The sequence below is a fragment of the Eumetopias jubatus genome, unplaced genomic scaffold (assembly GCF_037043125.1).
Source record: "Eumetopias jubatus isolate StellerSeaLion01/CBP00866 unplaced genomic scaffold, mEumJub1_p1.0 scaffold_8, whole genome shotgun sequence".
NCBI classification, from domain to species: domain Eukaryota; kingdom Metazoa; phylum Chordata; class Mammalia; order Carnivora; family Otariidae; genus Eumetopias; species Eumetopias jubatus.
Window position 1 is genome coordinate 19,557,936 of NW_028274814.1, and position 16,508 is coordinate 19,574,443.

Genomic DNA, 16,508 nt, shown 5'->3' on the forward strand with positions numbered 1-16,508 from the left:
GCTTTTGTTACACCTCTTCATCTATATGAATATGTTGATTTTGTTCATGTTTGTCTTCCTTCTCTTAACAGAGGTTAACATTTCTTCCTGGGCAGGGTCTTGTCTTTTATTATTTTCTTTGTACTTGTAGAATACCTCAAGTAGAGGTGAAATGAAATCAATCACGTGGACATAGACATACTTAATTATTTGCCTCTCACAGGAAGTTTATTGGGCAGATACTGTGGAAACACCATTCCGGACAGCATAGACACTTCTAGCAATGTCGCTTTGGTGAGGTTTGTCACAGATGGCTCTCTTACTGCCTCAGGATTCAGACTCCAGTTTGAATCCAGCATGGAAGGTAAGTTCACTGATGTGTTAACTATTTATATATTATTGAGCACCTACATTGGCTAGACACCCTGCAAGGCACTGGTGGTACGATAGTTGTTCAACCAAAATGACCCCTGTCTTCTTGGACCTCACACTTTAGTGGAGAAGCAGACATTAATCAAATAGTCACACCACAGCTGTGAGACAGGCCACCGAAGAAAGTGCTTTGGATGATGTTATGGGCGAGAGCCGTACACATTCCTCATCTTAAGCAAACTATGCATTAGCCCCACAGCTGTCAGAATCGGCATTCCAAATACCCTGACATTGGTGAAATACAGATTTTATTTGAAGAAACTGGATGGAGATTACTCCATCCATTGGTCCCCCATATTTCTTGGGCCATGATGATACAATCCATGGAAACATGGATTAAATATTAAATATTAGAGACAGGAAGTGGATACAAACATTCTCTATAAGTCCTCATATACACCTAGCGATAAATAAGAGCAATAATTTTGTCCAATGTGATAGTAAAGAAAATACTTTAGAGAACACTTCTTGTGGAAGGGATCATTTTGATTGGATTGGCAGTTTTCTTGGGTTTCTTCCCCTTCAGAGTGTGGTGGGGATCTACAGGGCCCTACGGGAACATTCACCTCTCCCAACTACCCGAACCCGAATCCTCATGGCCGGGTCTGTGAGTGGAGAATCACAGTGCGGGAAGGAAGGCGGATCACCCTGACTTTTACCAACCTGAGTCTGGAAGCTCGTCCATCCTGCAGCAGTGAGCGTGTGACGGTAAGTGTCCCGTGCAGTCAGGGATATTACATTCCGTTGTTGAAGGAGTTTATTGACCTATAAATCATAGTCAGAAAACTAGGTCGTGAATATTTCCATCCATGCCTCAAACAAATCTGAAGTATTTTCGATAGAACAAAAGCCCAGTGAACTGCCATGTTATTTGTAAAACCTGTTTTAAGAATCTATTCGTTGTTGCAACATACATCAGGGTCATAGGTGGGATAAATTTTGAGAGCAAATGATCATTACCCATGGCAAAAGTGGGTAAACGGAGGATAGTTAAGCCCGTGGGTAGCACATAGTTAAATAGGACCAAAGTCACAGAACAGTCACCACCAAAAGTTTTAAGCAGTTGAGTGGTCCTGTATAGTTACTGTTCTCTGCCAGAGGTGCTGAGTGACTCCTTTGGAAGAGCATGGGCTGCCTGCCCTCAGTGTTGCCAAGGTCAAGTGCTTTGGGAGATGCCGTCAGCATTCTTACCTTCCCTTAGCAAAGGAAAGCAAAGGAGAGCCATGAGTGGGAAAGAAGATTGTTAACTGAAATGACAGCTATATATGTATATATATATATACTGGATTAATTATACATTAATATTAATGTATTTCTCTACCCAACTCAGCCTTCCTTCCGTCCTTGTCACCTCAGTCAATAACAATTCCAAACTTCTGGATGCTCGGGTCAAAAACTTCAGTGTCTGTTTTGGAGTTCATTCCCTCCCACCTTATGTTGCATCCATAATCAAGTCCCACTGGCTGGATCTTTAAAGAGATCCCGAATCTAACTACTTTTCACCAGATCCATGGCTACTGCCGCCACCACTGGCTCAGACTTAATTTAATGACTTCCGGCTGGTCTCCCTACCCGCCCTGGCCCCCCTGCTGGGTGCAGCGGCCAGCGTGATGGGTTTAAATGTAAATCACATCATGCTGCTGTCCTTGAAAATCCTCTCTTGGCCTCATCATCTCACTCAGAGGGAAATCCCAAATCTTTACAGTGGCCCAACTGGCCCTACGGTATCTGCATCTTGTTTCAAACTCCCCTGCTCTTTTGCTCACTAGGATCCAGTCTCACTGGCTTCCTTTTGGGTCCTTGAATCTGCTAAAATGTTTGAAAACCCACTTCACCTGTCCTGTGGCCTCTGGACTGCGCCTCCCCAGTGGTCGCCTGGTCCACTCTCTCTCTTTATTCCCGGCTCTTCAAATGATCTGGTACCTGAGACCCTACGTTAAATAGATTCCACCCTGACCCATCCTGTTCCCTGCATTATTGCTTTCACAGCCCTTCACACCAACTGACATCCCATGTATTTATTTGTTTGTCTGTGTCTTGTCTGCTCCCACCACCAGAAATGTAAGCTCCATTAGGACACACTCTGTGTTTCATTCACTGCTAAATCCCCAGTAGAAACAGTAATAATTGAATGAGTGAATAGCAGAAGTACTATCATTATTCTTTTTTTTTTTTAAGATTTTTATTTATCTATCTGAGAGAGAGTGAGGAAGAGAGAGCACGAGCAGGGGCTGGGGCAGAGGGAGAGGGAGAAGCAGATGTGGGGCTCAATCCCAGGATTCTGGGACCACAGCCTGAGCTGAAGGCAGACGCTTAATGAATGAGCCACCCAGGTGTCCCTCATTATCCTGTTTTAAAAACAAGATACTTATGGGGCACCTGGGTGGCTCAGTCGGTTAAATGTCTGCCTTCGGCTCAGGTCATGATCCCAGGGTCCTGGGATGGAGCCCCACATTGGGCCCCCTGCTCAGCGGCGAGCCTGCTTCTCCCTCTGCCTCTGCCTCTCCCCCTGCTTGTGCTCTCTCTCTGTGGCAAATAAATACATAAAATCTTAAAAAAAAGACCCTTTTGTTTTCAATTTAATTGTCTCCTGTTGCGTAGTGAATTTCACAAAACAAAACATCTTTGTATGTTAGTGTAATTCTTTGTATTGCCCTAAAATGACCATATTCAAACTTCACAATATGCCCCCAAGTTCTAATACCTGAATGTATTATATATATATCTGTAGATATATGTATCTGAGATCATGACCTGAGCCGAAAGCAAGAGTTGGACGTGTAACTGACTGAGCCACCCAGGCCCCCTCCACTGAATACATAGAGACAAAGATGAAGTAGAAAAAAATTAACCACTCCCAGTATACCATATTTTGATACATTTTCTTATCTTTCCTTGGCAATGAATATATTATGCAGTTGTAATAATGTGGCATAAATTCATTTGCACACTAATTTTAATCTGTTTTTCTGATTATAAACATAATGGATGCCTATCGAACAGATTTTGGAGAGTTCACAAAATAAAAAATATAAAAAATACTTGAAATTCTACTTACCCATTGCTAAAATTTTGATGTATACAACTGATTATTTCCCTTTGAAATTCTTTCCATAATTGAAATTGTATTGAATATAATGATTATTTGGAATCTTACCAGTAGAATTTTCACATGCCCGTCAGGAAAGATAGTATGAACAGTCATAGTTTCAGAACTCAAATAATAAAATAAAATTTACAGCGACAACCACACATTTTAAATCACGTCGTACTTGTCATTTTCCCATCTCTGAATCATAGACGCCAAAGGCATCTACTTTCAACTCTTTTAGCTACTTCTCATGGTGTGTCTGTCATTATTTCAAAATAATATTCCTATTCTACTACTTCTTTGTTTTTTGGTCTTAGGCATCATCTACCTACGTTCAACTCTGAGAGATGAGGGTTTAGCTCTCTTCACAAGCCACTCCCACCACATACACACCACAGGGCTATGCATAGCTCAGACTCCCCCAACTTCCTCCCAAAATACATACGTCACAGATTTTGTTTAAATTGCTCTTCAATGTTTACATTACCATGATTTTACAGCTGTCATTCCCCACCTCACCACGTAGTGTGCTATGGTAGCATTTGCTTTTGTTTTTCTGATTAATAGCAATAATCGTGTCCTTTTCTACCCTGAGTTTTTTTTATGAACATACCACTAATTCTTCCACACACTTTCACTCCAGGGGTACATCCCCACCTTGTAAAGTACATCTACCAGTTCCTTCATTTTCCTTAGCAGTACCCTTCCTTGAGCCCTTTTCCATCAGCTGCAAGAGTGATGCCTACTGTCATGTGGGGCATTCCCTTCCCCGTCAACTTTGCACGCTCCTTCATTCCTCTCCTGGGCTGGACACCTGACTCCATGACAGGTGCATTATCCTGTCTTGGTTCATTTCCTTTTCTGGTGAGGCATTTGTTCTTGTATTTCCATAAGGAAGTGGGCATGGATGATAAGGTTTATGAGAAGATGTATACCTGGAATTATCCTTATTTTACCATTGTTCTTTGAATATACTATATATATTAAAATATTGTATGTATTTGATATATTCACATACATGTATAAATATATTAATCATAATTTTGAAGTTTTATGTTGCTTCTTTTGAGATCCATTTCCTTCAGTTTCCTGTTTCCTATGTATATTGATTGGTCTCTGCCTTTTACATTAGACATTTAAGGAAATGTCTAATGACCCTTGGCTGTTTATTCATATTTAAGAATGAAGTACTAAAATGCTGCTTGGAAGCTCTGTGTGCATGGGATTGTCAACTTACGGTATTCACTGGGTTGGGGGTACTTGACCATTTAATTAGGAGAAACTACAAATGTCCTATCTACAGGTCTTTTCTCCTCGGGAGGCTAAAGCTCCAACAATAAATTTCTTTTATGAATCTTTAATATCATGTCCACATTCTTTTTCTTTGAAATATATTTTTATAGGTTCAATGTTTTGTTTCTTCTTCACTCTGCTGTAAATAAGGGGATGTGGCTTGCCCTTTGCCCACACTTCATCACTCTGAGAACTTCTGACAAAAAAGCAGAGTGGGGGGTGGAGAAAGAGAGAAAGAAGGAAAAAGAGAAAGAGAGGCGGAAAGAAACAGAGAGACAGGAAGAGAGAGAGATAAAAAAGAAAAGAGAAGAGAAAAGAAAAGAAAAGAGGAAGGGAGGGAGAGAGAAGGGAAACTTCCTGAGATCTACAGGTTGAGTGAAGGCAGCTTTAAGTGCACTGCCTCTAGATTAATACCTTCTCCAGCTGCCTGAGCATACAGTTCCTCCAAACCTAGCTGCTTATCTGACTCTGTCCAGAAGGAGAAGAGGTAAAGGTACACCCTCCAGCATGCACTACTATGGGATATATGCCTGATTTTATTCCTGCATGTAGCAAATTTCAGAGCTTGTCCTGAATCTCAAATGCCTACTTCCTATCCCATTGTTTTCTGGGAGTTGTAGTTTCTGAGTACAAACATGAGTGGAGGAGGAGAGTGGAAACAGCACTTTGGTTGCCTCAAAAAGCAGGAGTTCATGTGATAAACGGCTGTCCGAACAATTGTTAGTCATTGTGATTCTAAGCTCAGGGGAGACATTGGTGCAAGGATAACCGCCATTGATCAGGGTTTCTGACATGTTCCATTAGCCTGCAGTTGCTGATAATCCCTTTTGATTCTGGCAATATGTTGCCCATTCCTGTTTTCAGTATTATTGAAATTTTGTCATCTTCTGTTTTCTTATACATTATTTCATGGTTTGGAATCAGATTTTTTAAAAAATATTTTATTTGTTTATTTGACAGAGAGAGAGATAGTGAGAGCAGAAACACAAGCAGGGGGAGTGGGAGAGGGAGAAGCAGGCTTCCTGCTGAGCAGGGAGCCCAGTGTGGGGCTCGATCCCCTGCCCTGGGATCATGACCTGAGCCAAAGGCAGACGCTTAACGACTGAGCCACCCAGGCGCCCCTGGAATCAGATTTTAAATCTAATTTTATTATCACTAGTTCTTTGAACTGAAGCAAATTGCATAACCTTTCTGAATTCTACTGTCTTAATCTGGAAAACAGGGATAATATTATATGTCTGAAAGGGTATTGTGCTAATTGAATAAAGTAATACAAGTAGGCTATTAGCAGAGCCTGGCATTTTCTTGGTGCTCGCTAAGTGATAGGAAACACTGTGTCTGGTCCTGTGAGTCAGAAGACACTTGAAACCAGAAGCCCTCACAGAGCTCAATTTAATGATCAGTTATAGTAAATTAAATAGCTCACATCTTTGTTATGGAGTGCATTCTTCTCCTCTGTATCTCTTAGTGTTAGACTCGGAATCATTATTTCTAATTGTGAGTGATTCAAATTCTTTTTTAAAGAAGAGGGGAAAAAAAGAAGAAGATAGCAGGAGAGGAAGAATGAAGGGGGGGAAATCAGATGGGGAGACGAACCATGAGAGAAGATGGACTCTGAACAACAAACTGAGGGTTCTAGAGGGGAGGGGGTGGGGGGATGGGTTAGCCTGGTGACGGGTATTAACGAGGGCACGGTCTGCGTGGAATGCTGGGTGTTATACGCAAACAATGAATCATGGAACACTACATCAAAAACTGATGATGTAATGTATGGCGATTAACATAACAATAAACAATTTTAAAAAAGGAATATCAGTTACTCAATCAGCCAATTATTGTTTAGTTACTTCTGGATCTTTCCTGAACTGTGACAACCAGGCATGCTGAAACTCCCATGGTTTTGCACTGAAGTGGAATAATTATTGTTTAATATTTTGGAGCCAGCACTACTCTAATCCATTTTTTTTTTAATTCAAACTAATAAGAAAATTGAGGCTTTGGGTCCATAAGTACTTAGGAAAGAACTATTATATTGATATTGAGATTGATTTTTTTAAAGTTACTTTTCAAGGCATTTTAAAATATTTGAGTTACTATATGCTTCTAGTCATCAGAGACTAACATTTAAGCCTTCATTCCAAATATCAAAGGTCCTGATACATTGTTATGAAAAATGGTCCATCAGTGAACTCTGTGAACTAAGATGTAAAGTGTGTTGGCCTAATTTACATTTCGAACATGGTTTCCAGTTGCAGACAGTACTGCAGTTTTTCATTTGTCACCACATGGCAGGAGGGCATTACTGTAGTACTTTCATTTTAGTGAAATGATGCTGAGGCCACAGAATGTGCTCTGGGTAACATAGTGGCTTGTGGCACTGAGCAAGGAGCCCATTCTGTTAAGTAATTCATTTTAGCACAGAGTTTCCTTCTAAGGAAGTGTATCCGGGCTGTGAATATAATCTTCTAGGAAACCCCCTGTCAGATGGACAGTGCGACTAAAGGTTAAACTGTTTTTCCGACAGATATTCAATGGCATTAGAAGTAACTCACCCCAGCTAGAGAAACTGTGTAGTAATGTGAACATAAGTGACGCAATCAGATCTTCAGGAAATACAATGAAAGTCGTGTTTTTCACTGATGGATCCAGGCCATATGGAGGCTTCAGTGCTTCCTACACATCCAACGAAGATGCAGGTAATGGAAGATGTTAAAATTGTGAGCACTGCAGGGGTCCCAAAGCTATACTACCAACAGCAAGGAGCCATCTATTTCCCTTCAGAGATCAGAATTACACCTGGGACCTTCCTCATAAAGCAAACATACATAACCAGGTAGAAAAGGCATCCCAGGCAGGAAAAAAAAATGTTCTGGGTTCAGAAAGAAAGCTGCTATTGTGAGTTAAAAACGTTTAAAAATGCTTTTGGCAGGGCTTCTAGCTCAATTCCAATGCAAAGCTGCCATTATTTTGGTTGCCCATTCCATAGTCTTTGGTCACTTATTTTGTGCTGAATGAGACCTTCAACTTAGAAGGTAACTGATTCCCCAGAAGTAACTCATTTAATTGAAGATAGCCAGATTTTATTGTTTCTTAGTCATCCATCCATATACATATTTTTGCCTTTCTGGTCTAACTATTCTCTTATTTTCTGGATTGGTGCCATTACCTAAGAGTTTTAAATTTTAGAAAGAGTGGAACTGAATATTTAAAAAACCTTTAAGTTTTTTCATTGATACAAGGAACATTCATTACCATATGAAAAGGGCCAAGTTCACTGGCACTCTGGTGTTGTGTTATCTGTTTGATCCAATTAAATTCTTGGGTCAAGTGGAGAATTGCTAATGAGAAGCCACTGAGGCCACCACTGGAAGTTAGATATTTCTCTAAATGAAGTATTAATGAACAATAGGCTTAAGTCGGGAGAAACTGGTGCATAGCCAAACCCCTAAATCCACCTAATCTACCCTACAGGAAAATAAAAAAGCTGTTTATTTTTATACATATTTCCAAACTCACAGAAATTTCTTCCATAGTCTGCATACATAAGCCAGCCCTTCACCCACAATCTTCACTTCACCTAGAAAAACAAATCAAAGCAATAAAAATCTTGCTGTTGTTATTTTTGTTGTTATTGCATTACCTGTATGTTCTGTTATGGCGTGAATTTCACTCTTACTTTCTCTGTTGCCTTTTGTTTTCTTAGTGTGTGGTGGGTCCCTTACACATTTCCCTGAAGGAAACTTTACTTCTCCTGGCTATAATGGAGTCAGTAATTACTCAAGAAACTTAAACTGTGAATGGACTCTCAGCAATCCAAATCAGGGAAATTCATCTATTTACATTCATTTTGAGGATTTTTACCTGGAAAGTCACCAAGACTGTCAGTTTGATGTCCTTGAGTTCCGAGCAGGTGAGTTCAGTCAAGGAACTTGTACTATTTTATTTATCCACAGTATTGTTCTTATGCCTGGAGGCCACCAATAATGAAGGGACTCACGTGGCTATAATATATGTACATAGAATCCTAAAGAACTTTGGTCAGAAAAAGCTATATTTCTGTGTGTACCCAGCTGAGGTAACATGCCCTATAAACGGTGAATGAGATGGATCAGAGTTTGCAAGTAGACTCTATGTTTCAATTAAGGTGAGGCTTACCCAAGAGAGATTCAGCTTATCTATGTTCTCTCTCTTTTTTTAAAGATTTATTTATTTGAGAGAGAGAGAGTGAGAGAGCATGTGGGCACGAGGGACAGAGGGAGAGAGAGAGAGAGAGAGAATCCTAAGCAGACTCCATACTGAACACAGAGCCTGACACAGGGCTCAATTCTATGACCCTGAGATCATGACCTGAGCCAAAACCAAGAGTCGGAAACTTAACTGACTGTGCCACCCAGGTGCCCCTCGTCTGTGTTCTCTTGATGAGTTCACGTGGTCCCTTCAGTGATCTCTTACTACGCAAGACTTCTTTCCTCACGGAATGGAAATTAGCATGGTCAGAATTGTATCGGCGATTTCCTGAATTTACAGGAATTCTACTTAGAAATCAAAAGAAGTTTGCAATGTAACAGATGGAGAAGAATATGGAAGCTACTTGGGGAATTACCCCAAAAGAGTCAAGTTTGCCTTTGTTTTCATGATAGAAATGGACTGAGGTCTGCTTGGTAACCCACAGTTATCTTAAGAATTTTTTAAAAATCTCCCTTCATAAAAGATGAATCCATTTTAGTTCTTTCTTGAGTTGTGGGCAATCCATCAAACTGCCTCCATTGTTACATTGGCACTCTTTACCTGGTTTGAAAAAGAGAAATAACATTGTGGGTCATCTGTGCTATTTAAGGTTCACTGAGTTCCATGTCACTGAAAAACTTTATTTATTTATTTATTTTTAAAGATTTTATTTATTTGACAGAGGGAGACACAGCGAGAGAGGGAACACAAGCAGGGGGAGTGGGAGAGGGAGAAGCAGGCTTCCTGCCGAGCAGGGAGCCCGATGCGGGGATCATGACCTGAGCTGAAGGTAGATGCTCAACCAACTGAGCCACCCAGGCGCCCCTGAAAAACTTTATTTTAAAGGAGGCTGAAAGCAGGAGAAACTAACACAGTGAGTGGCAATATTACACCAATGTAACTAACATTGGTGACAATGTTCTAGGGCAGCTATTGAAATCAATGCTGACTTTGAGAACATGGTAGACAGAATTTTCAAGGAGAATTTGATAAAGTCTGTGGTCACAGACCAAGGGAATCAGCAGGAGAATCATGTGGGCCCTCCTAAGTAGATGAATCTAAAGAAGACTTATGAAGGAAATGGAAGTTGTAGTTTGAGAATGTTCTCCATATGATTCTGATAAACCCTTATGACTGCCACCTGGTTCAAAACCACTGGCTTAAAATGTCCATCTACTGATGAATGGATAAAGAAGATGTAGGGTAGGGGCGCCTGGGTGGCTCAGTTGGTTAAGCAACTGCCTTCGGCTCAGGTCATGATCCTGGAGTCCCGGAATCGAGTCCCGCATTGGGCTCCCTGCTCAGCAAGGAGTCTGCTTCTCTCTTGGACCCTCCCCCCTCTCATGCTCTCTCTCTCTATCTCATTCTCTCTCTCAAATAAATAAAATCTTAAAAAAAAAAAAAAGAAGATGTAGGGTATATATACAACGGAATATTACTTGGCCACCAAAAAGAATGAAATCTTGCCATTTGCAAAATGTAGATGAAACTAGAGTGTATTATGCTAAGGGATATAAGTCAGCCAGAGAAAAGCAAATGTCATGATTTCACTCATATATGGAATTTAAGAAACAAAACAGATGAACATAGGGGAAGGGAAGGAAAAAGAGTATAAGATAAAAACAGAGAGGGAGGCAAAGCATAAGAGACTCTTAACTATAGAGAGTAAACTGAAGTCTGCTGGAGGGGAGGTGGGTTGAGGGATGGGCTAAATGGGTGATGGGCATTAAGGAGGGCACTTGATGTAAAGAGCACTGGGTATTATATGCAACTGCTGAATCTCTAAATGCTACTCCTGAAACCAGTACTATACTATTTGTTAATTAACTTAAATTTCAATAAAAAAAAAAACCCCAAACATTGGCTTATTGAATTAAGCCGAGCAGCTGCATATCAAATTTCAGTCAGTTAAATGCAATCTTCTCCCTATTCCCCCATTTCAGAGAGAGTTAAAGTACTATATTTTGTTGACTTATAAAATCAACGATGTTAGTCTGACAGAATAAATAAAGAGCAGATTAATTGTGAGCTCTCGTAGGTGTTCTATAAAGGTTAATCAAATTACTGTGAAGTCATCTTCATAAAAATACTCAACTCCAAATCTGATAATTCTTAGCCTAAGTACTGAATATCCTATTCATTTTAATTAAATGCAGTGAAGAAATCATTAAAATTTTAGATAATTATCATTTTTATCTTGATGATATATATTGTCACTGTTGGCATTATAGTTTTTACTCCCTAAAAAAAGGCACATCCAAATGTTTTTTAAAATTAATTTTATCTCTGTTTAGTATGCTAAAATAATTATGAAAACAAAACTTGGAACAAAATGGCACCCACAATAGAGAAAGACGCCTATACTAAAAAAGCATGGGGATTTTTTGTTTGTTTGTTTTTTACCCTGTTAGAGGAACTCTTTCTTTTGCAGTTGACAAAGATAGAAAGGAACTTTGTGAAACATCTCCTACTAAATCAGAATTTCAATGTGTGTCCATAAATACCTTGAAATGTTCTTTATTATTTGTTCCTACTGAATTCATTGAATATATTTCTCAAAAGCTATATAAATAATGGCATTTGGCCTGTTATTTTGTTCAGGTAATGCTGATGGGCCTCTGATGTGGAGACTTTGTGGACCTTCAAAACCTACAGTGCCACTGGTTACACCTTATCCTCAAGTATGGATACACTTTGTCACCAATGAACGTGTAGAACATGTTGGATTCCATGCAAAGTATTCTTTTACAGGTAAGATTTGTGACTAAACGCTCAAACTCTGGAAATATCATAGATGATAATTTTTTCCATAAAGATCTCACATGTATTTTGTGAGGTTCACTTCTAGGTAGCTATTAAATTTGTTGCTAATGTCAAGGAGGTGTTTAAATTACATCTTCTAATTGGTTGTTGCCGATATCCAGGAATTTTTAAATTTTTATACATTGACCTCTAGCCCAGAGATTTTGCTATACTATTATTAGTTTTGGTATTTTGTCTGTAGATTATCTTTGGTTTTTCTGCATAAACAATCCTATCTTCTGCAAATGATAATATTTTTTTTCTTTCAGCCTCAAAACTTCATTTCTTTTTCTTGTCTTGTTTCACTGGCTAGGCCACCGTCATGTTAAATGGAAGAGATGACCTTCATGTGAATGCCTGTGACCCTTCATTGTCAAATATATTGATTTCTCTTAGGGTTTTCAATAAATACTTCTTATCAGATTAAAGAAATCCCTTCAATTGTTAGTGTACAATTTTTTGTATTCTGAATGGATGTAAGATTATATCAAATGATTTCTGTCCATCAGTTGAGATGATTCTGTTTTCCTCCTTTAATATAAGATAAATTATATATTGAAAGACTTCTCTGTTAAGCCATCTTTTAATTTCCGGAATAAACCCTACTTGGTTATGGTGTGTGTTGAAAATATTACTAGGTATTATTTGCTAATGTTTCATTTTGGATTTGTATCTGTGACATTCAGTTTTTTTCTGAAAATGCAGTCCAAGACAGACAGCACTGCTCTTTGCTGCTTCTCTGGACCATCAGAATTTTTCTAGTCCCTTTCACTAATATGACAGTTCTTTTAGACTCTCAACATTATGTAAAAGTCTCAACTCCATCCCTTCCTTTTGTGCCGATCCAAGGCCATATGTTCTCCTGCATGGTCATCAAGACCTCAGATCCTGACCTCTGGGGCCCACATCTTGGTTCTAGATCCTTTCAGACTGACATATTCTCAGTTTGAGATTACCCCTCAGAACATAATTATTTTTTTTAGATTTTGGAAAGCCTCTTTTTTTTCTATGAAGTTTGGCTAAGAATCAATATATGTTTTGGTTATAGTTTTATCTGACATTTCTTTGTGTTATAATCAAATGGTTGATTGGGAGAGGGAGTAAGACTGATCAACCATCTCGCCAGTTGATTTTTCTTTATTGGATTGAAAGAAGAGAGCCAGGTTTCAGGAAGCAGTATTATTCATGTGGAAAATCAGACAATCTTATGCTTTAAAGATATATCTGTTCTTCAACTTGCTATGCTAAAGTGTACTTTGATAGCTGACTACAGACATAAGTCCTTCTCATCAAATGACAAATTCTTTGGTTATGGTATAGATCATATTCTTCAAGTTTGTATTTATTTTTACTGGCCTGTTTTTTTTTTTTTTTTTTCAAGAAAGGCAGTGTTATTTACTTTGTACCTAGTCAGAGTGTCAGTTATATGCACATCTAATTATTCTCCATTTGTGGTACAGATTATCTTCCTTCTCCTTTGTCCTAAACATGATCCTATCTTCCCTGTGTGATTCTTTTTAATTCACACTATATAAGATTCTGTTTATTTCTAATCTTCTACACAGTTTTACTTTGCCTTTATCCACTTTCATCTATTTATTCACTGATTGCTTTTTTAAATTCATAAAGTATGATGGCTGTAAGACCTACTTCCTTTGGCTTTGCAGGGGTTTTTTGTCTGTTTGTTTGTTTGTTTTCTTATATCTTATTTAGAAGGTTACAAATCTAATTTCAGACTGTGGTGGAATACAGCTGGGTGAGAGTGGAGTGATCTCAAGCCCCAACTATCCAGCTTCTTATGACAGCCTGACCCATTGTTCCTGGTTGTTGGAAGCCCCACAAGGCCATACCATCACTGTGAGTTCTGATTTTGTTCTAGAACAAAAATACCATGTCCTGTATGGAAACAGAGTTCTTTTAATAAGCAAGCAATTAGAATAGGCTTTGATTCTGCAATCAGTTAATTTTCTCCCCAAAATCTCATTGGAGTACAGACATCTGCAAGTATCCAGTGACCGAAGAAATCTCTTTTGAAAGCATAGGAGAAGATCTAGATAGATAGATAGATAGATAGATAGATAGATAGATAGATAGATGTATATACAAAAGATATTCCCATCCAGGAGAGAAGTGTAATCACGTTCTTGATATGAGTTACCATCCCAGCCCACTGGACTGAAGAGGTCCCCCTAGTGACTCCAGTTCCAGGAGAAATTTCCAGTAGAACCTCCAATAAGGAAAAAGAGAGGAGGGGAGGGTAGCGTTAAATAAGAGACATAAATATAAAATTATATAAATTAAAACAAAATAAAAGGGTTTGTGAGGACCTTATCTAACTTTGGGTAGCTAATCTCACTTACAACTCAGAGCACCTCATTATTTCTTTTTTCTCCTGCAGCTTACATTTAGTGACTTTGATGTTGAAGTCCATGCAACCTGTGTTTGGGACTCTGTCACTGTCAGGAATGGTGGTTCTCCTGGGTCACCCATAATAGGACAATACTGTGGAAGTTCAAACCCCAGGACAATCCAGTCTGGTTCCAACCAGCTGGTGGTGATTTTTAACTCAGACCATTCGGTGCAAAATGGTGGATTTTATGCCACATGGAACACACAGACATTGGGTAAAAGAAACATTCTCTGCACTTTTTAAATTGATGTGTTTTTAAAATTTATTAGATAATTTAATAAGTATGCATTTTATATCTGCTCTCTGTCAGACTGAACTGGGACTGTTTACACATGTCATCTCATGTAGCAACTTCATAAGGAAGACGCAATATCCATAAAATTCTCCATTTTCTGTGGGTGGAAACTGGGGACAAATCGGTTGATAGTTTTCCCGGTCATGGAGCTAATAATTGATAGAGTCAGGATTTGAATAAAAATAGTGGGGCCCAGAAACTCTGATCTTCACACCTCACCATGTTGCCTACATAGGCAAAAGAGTATGGCATAACCAGAGAATCAAAAATAATAGAAAATATGTGTCAGAATCACAAGTAGTTCAGAATATTCAGAGCTTGGAGGCAGAATGCTGAGTGGTAAGCTGAGAATAGGAAGTTAAGTGGTCCACATCATGAAGAGCCTTGTCTTCAATACTATCCCTCGAGCAGTGGGGAGCCATTGAAGAGTTTTGAGCAGCAAAGCGACAAGATTTGTGATTTAGAATGAATGCTCTGTGTGTGGCAAAGTATAATAGATTTGATTTCAGAAGGGTAGCTTTTGTACCTCTAAAATATGAACTTCACGGAAATTCCCAGAAAACATAAGAATTTGCATTAGAGGGGTGCCTGGGTGGCCCAGTCAAAGTGTCTGCCTTCAGGCTCAGGTCATGATCCCAGTATCCTGGGATCAGGCCGCCCCCCCCCCCCATCATGCTCCCTGCTCAGTGGGGAGCCCGCTTCCCCCTCTCCCTTTGCCCCTCCCCCTCCTCGTGCATGAGCGCACGCGTGCTCTCTCTCAAATAAATGAATAAAATCTTAAAAAAAAAGAATTTGCATTGGATACTTCAGTCAGGATTTGCAGTATCACACAGGGCAATTCTTTCTAGGAGAGTCCGAGTTATTACGAAGGTTTTTGTGGAACAAATCAAACTTTCTCTCATTAAACCACTGGTTGCTATTGAAGTCACAGGGGAATTTTAGGCGCACCATTGGTTTTCCAGGGGTTTAAAAGCAAAAGGTACAGGAAAGCTCTTTAATTTAACTTCATTTTGTTTTGAGTTCATATTTTTCCTTTTGTCATCTCTTAAGTATATATTTTAATAGTATAAAATAATTTGATATTTTCTTTCTTTAAATTTATGTCATTTATTTTCATTCATCAGCGTTTCAATATGAACGAACCAGATTGCTTAATGGAAGAATTTTCTTCTCCTCAAAATCATTTTCTCTAGTCCTGTATGGTAGAGTAAAATTACCAGTGAGTGTAGACTTGTATTCTCATGTGTTCACGGTAAAATAAAATACAGAATTTGGGATTGCTGGTTCACAAATACTATATAGCTTCAAGGGGAGTAAAAAATATTGCCATTGTTTGAAAACAGAATAGAAGTCTATCCTCTTTATGGCAAAGATTAGTGGCCTCAGGTGAGTTCAATATAAATGTAACAAAACAGTAACAGCTGAAGCTTCCTCTGGATTCAGTTCACCTTACGCTTATTGAGAGTTCTTGTCGCATACCTGCCCCAAAGGCCAGTGACTCATATGTAAGGAAAGAGAACCTGAAATCTCACATTTAGAAATGTGTCTCCTTTGAAAGTCTTGGGCTATGAAAGTGGTTATTTTCCTGTCAGATTAATGACTTTTCCATGACAATTTCTCAGGTTGTGGGGGAATACTTCATTCAGATAATGGTACAATCAGATCCCCTCACTGGCCTCAGAATTTTCCTGAGAACAGCAGATGTTCCTGGACGGTCATTACTCACGAAAGCAAACAGTTGGAGATCATCTTTGACAACAACTTCCTAATCCCCAGCAGTGATGGACAGTGTCAGACCAGCTTTGTGAAGGTGAGTGCGCTTGTTTATTTAATTGGAGCTGAGCTGGTTTCGTGAGCATAAACACTTAGACCAGAAATGACTCATTGCCCTCAAAGTAAGAAAAGGGCATTTTTCTTGCTTGGATTTCTTGAATAAAAAATGTGAGAAATCTCAATTATTAGGAGTTAAAATGTGAACC

At 39.1% G+C, this 16,508-nt stretch overlaps 1 protein-coding gene across 1 annotated transcript in view; it reads left to right on the forward strand.

Moving 5' to 3' along the window:
• Positions 1–16,508, forward strand: part of CUBN (cubilin) — a 271,439-nt gene that overhangs the window by 192,488 nt on the left and 62,443 nt on the right. The window contains exons 47-54 of the mRNA XM_028114080.2: positions 203–343; positions 938–1,119; positions 7,320–7,491; positions 8,499–8,705; positions 11,624–11,773; positions 13,560–13,681; positions 14,223–14,448; positions 16,152–16,339. Coding sequence (XP_027969881.2) covers positions 203–343; positions 938–1,119; positions 7,320–7,491; positions 8,499–8,705; positions 11,624–11,773; positions 13,560–13,681; positions 14,223–14,448; positions 16,152–16,339 — 1,388 coding nt within the window. The remainder of the gene's footprint in view (positions 1–202; positions 344–937; positions 1,120–7,319; positions 7,492–8,498; positions 8,706–11,623; positions 11,774–13,559; positions 13,682–14,222; positions 14,449–16,151; positions 16,340–16,508) is intronic.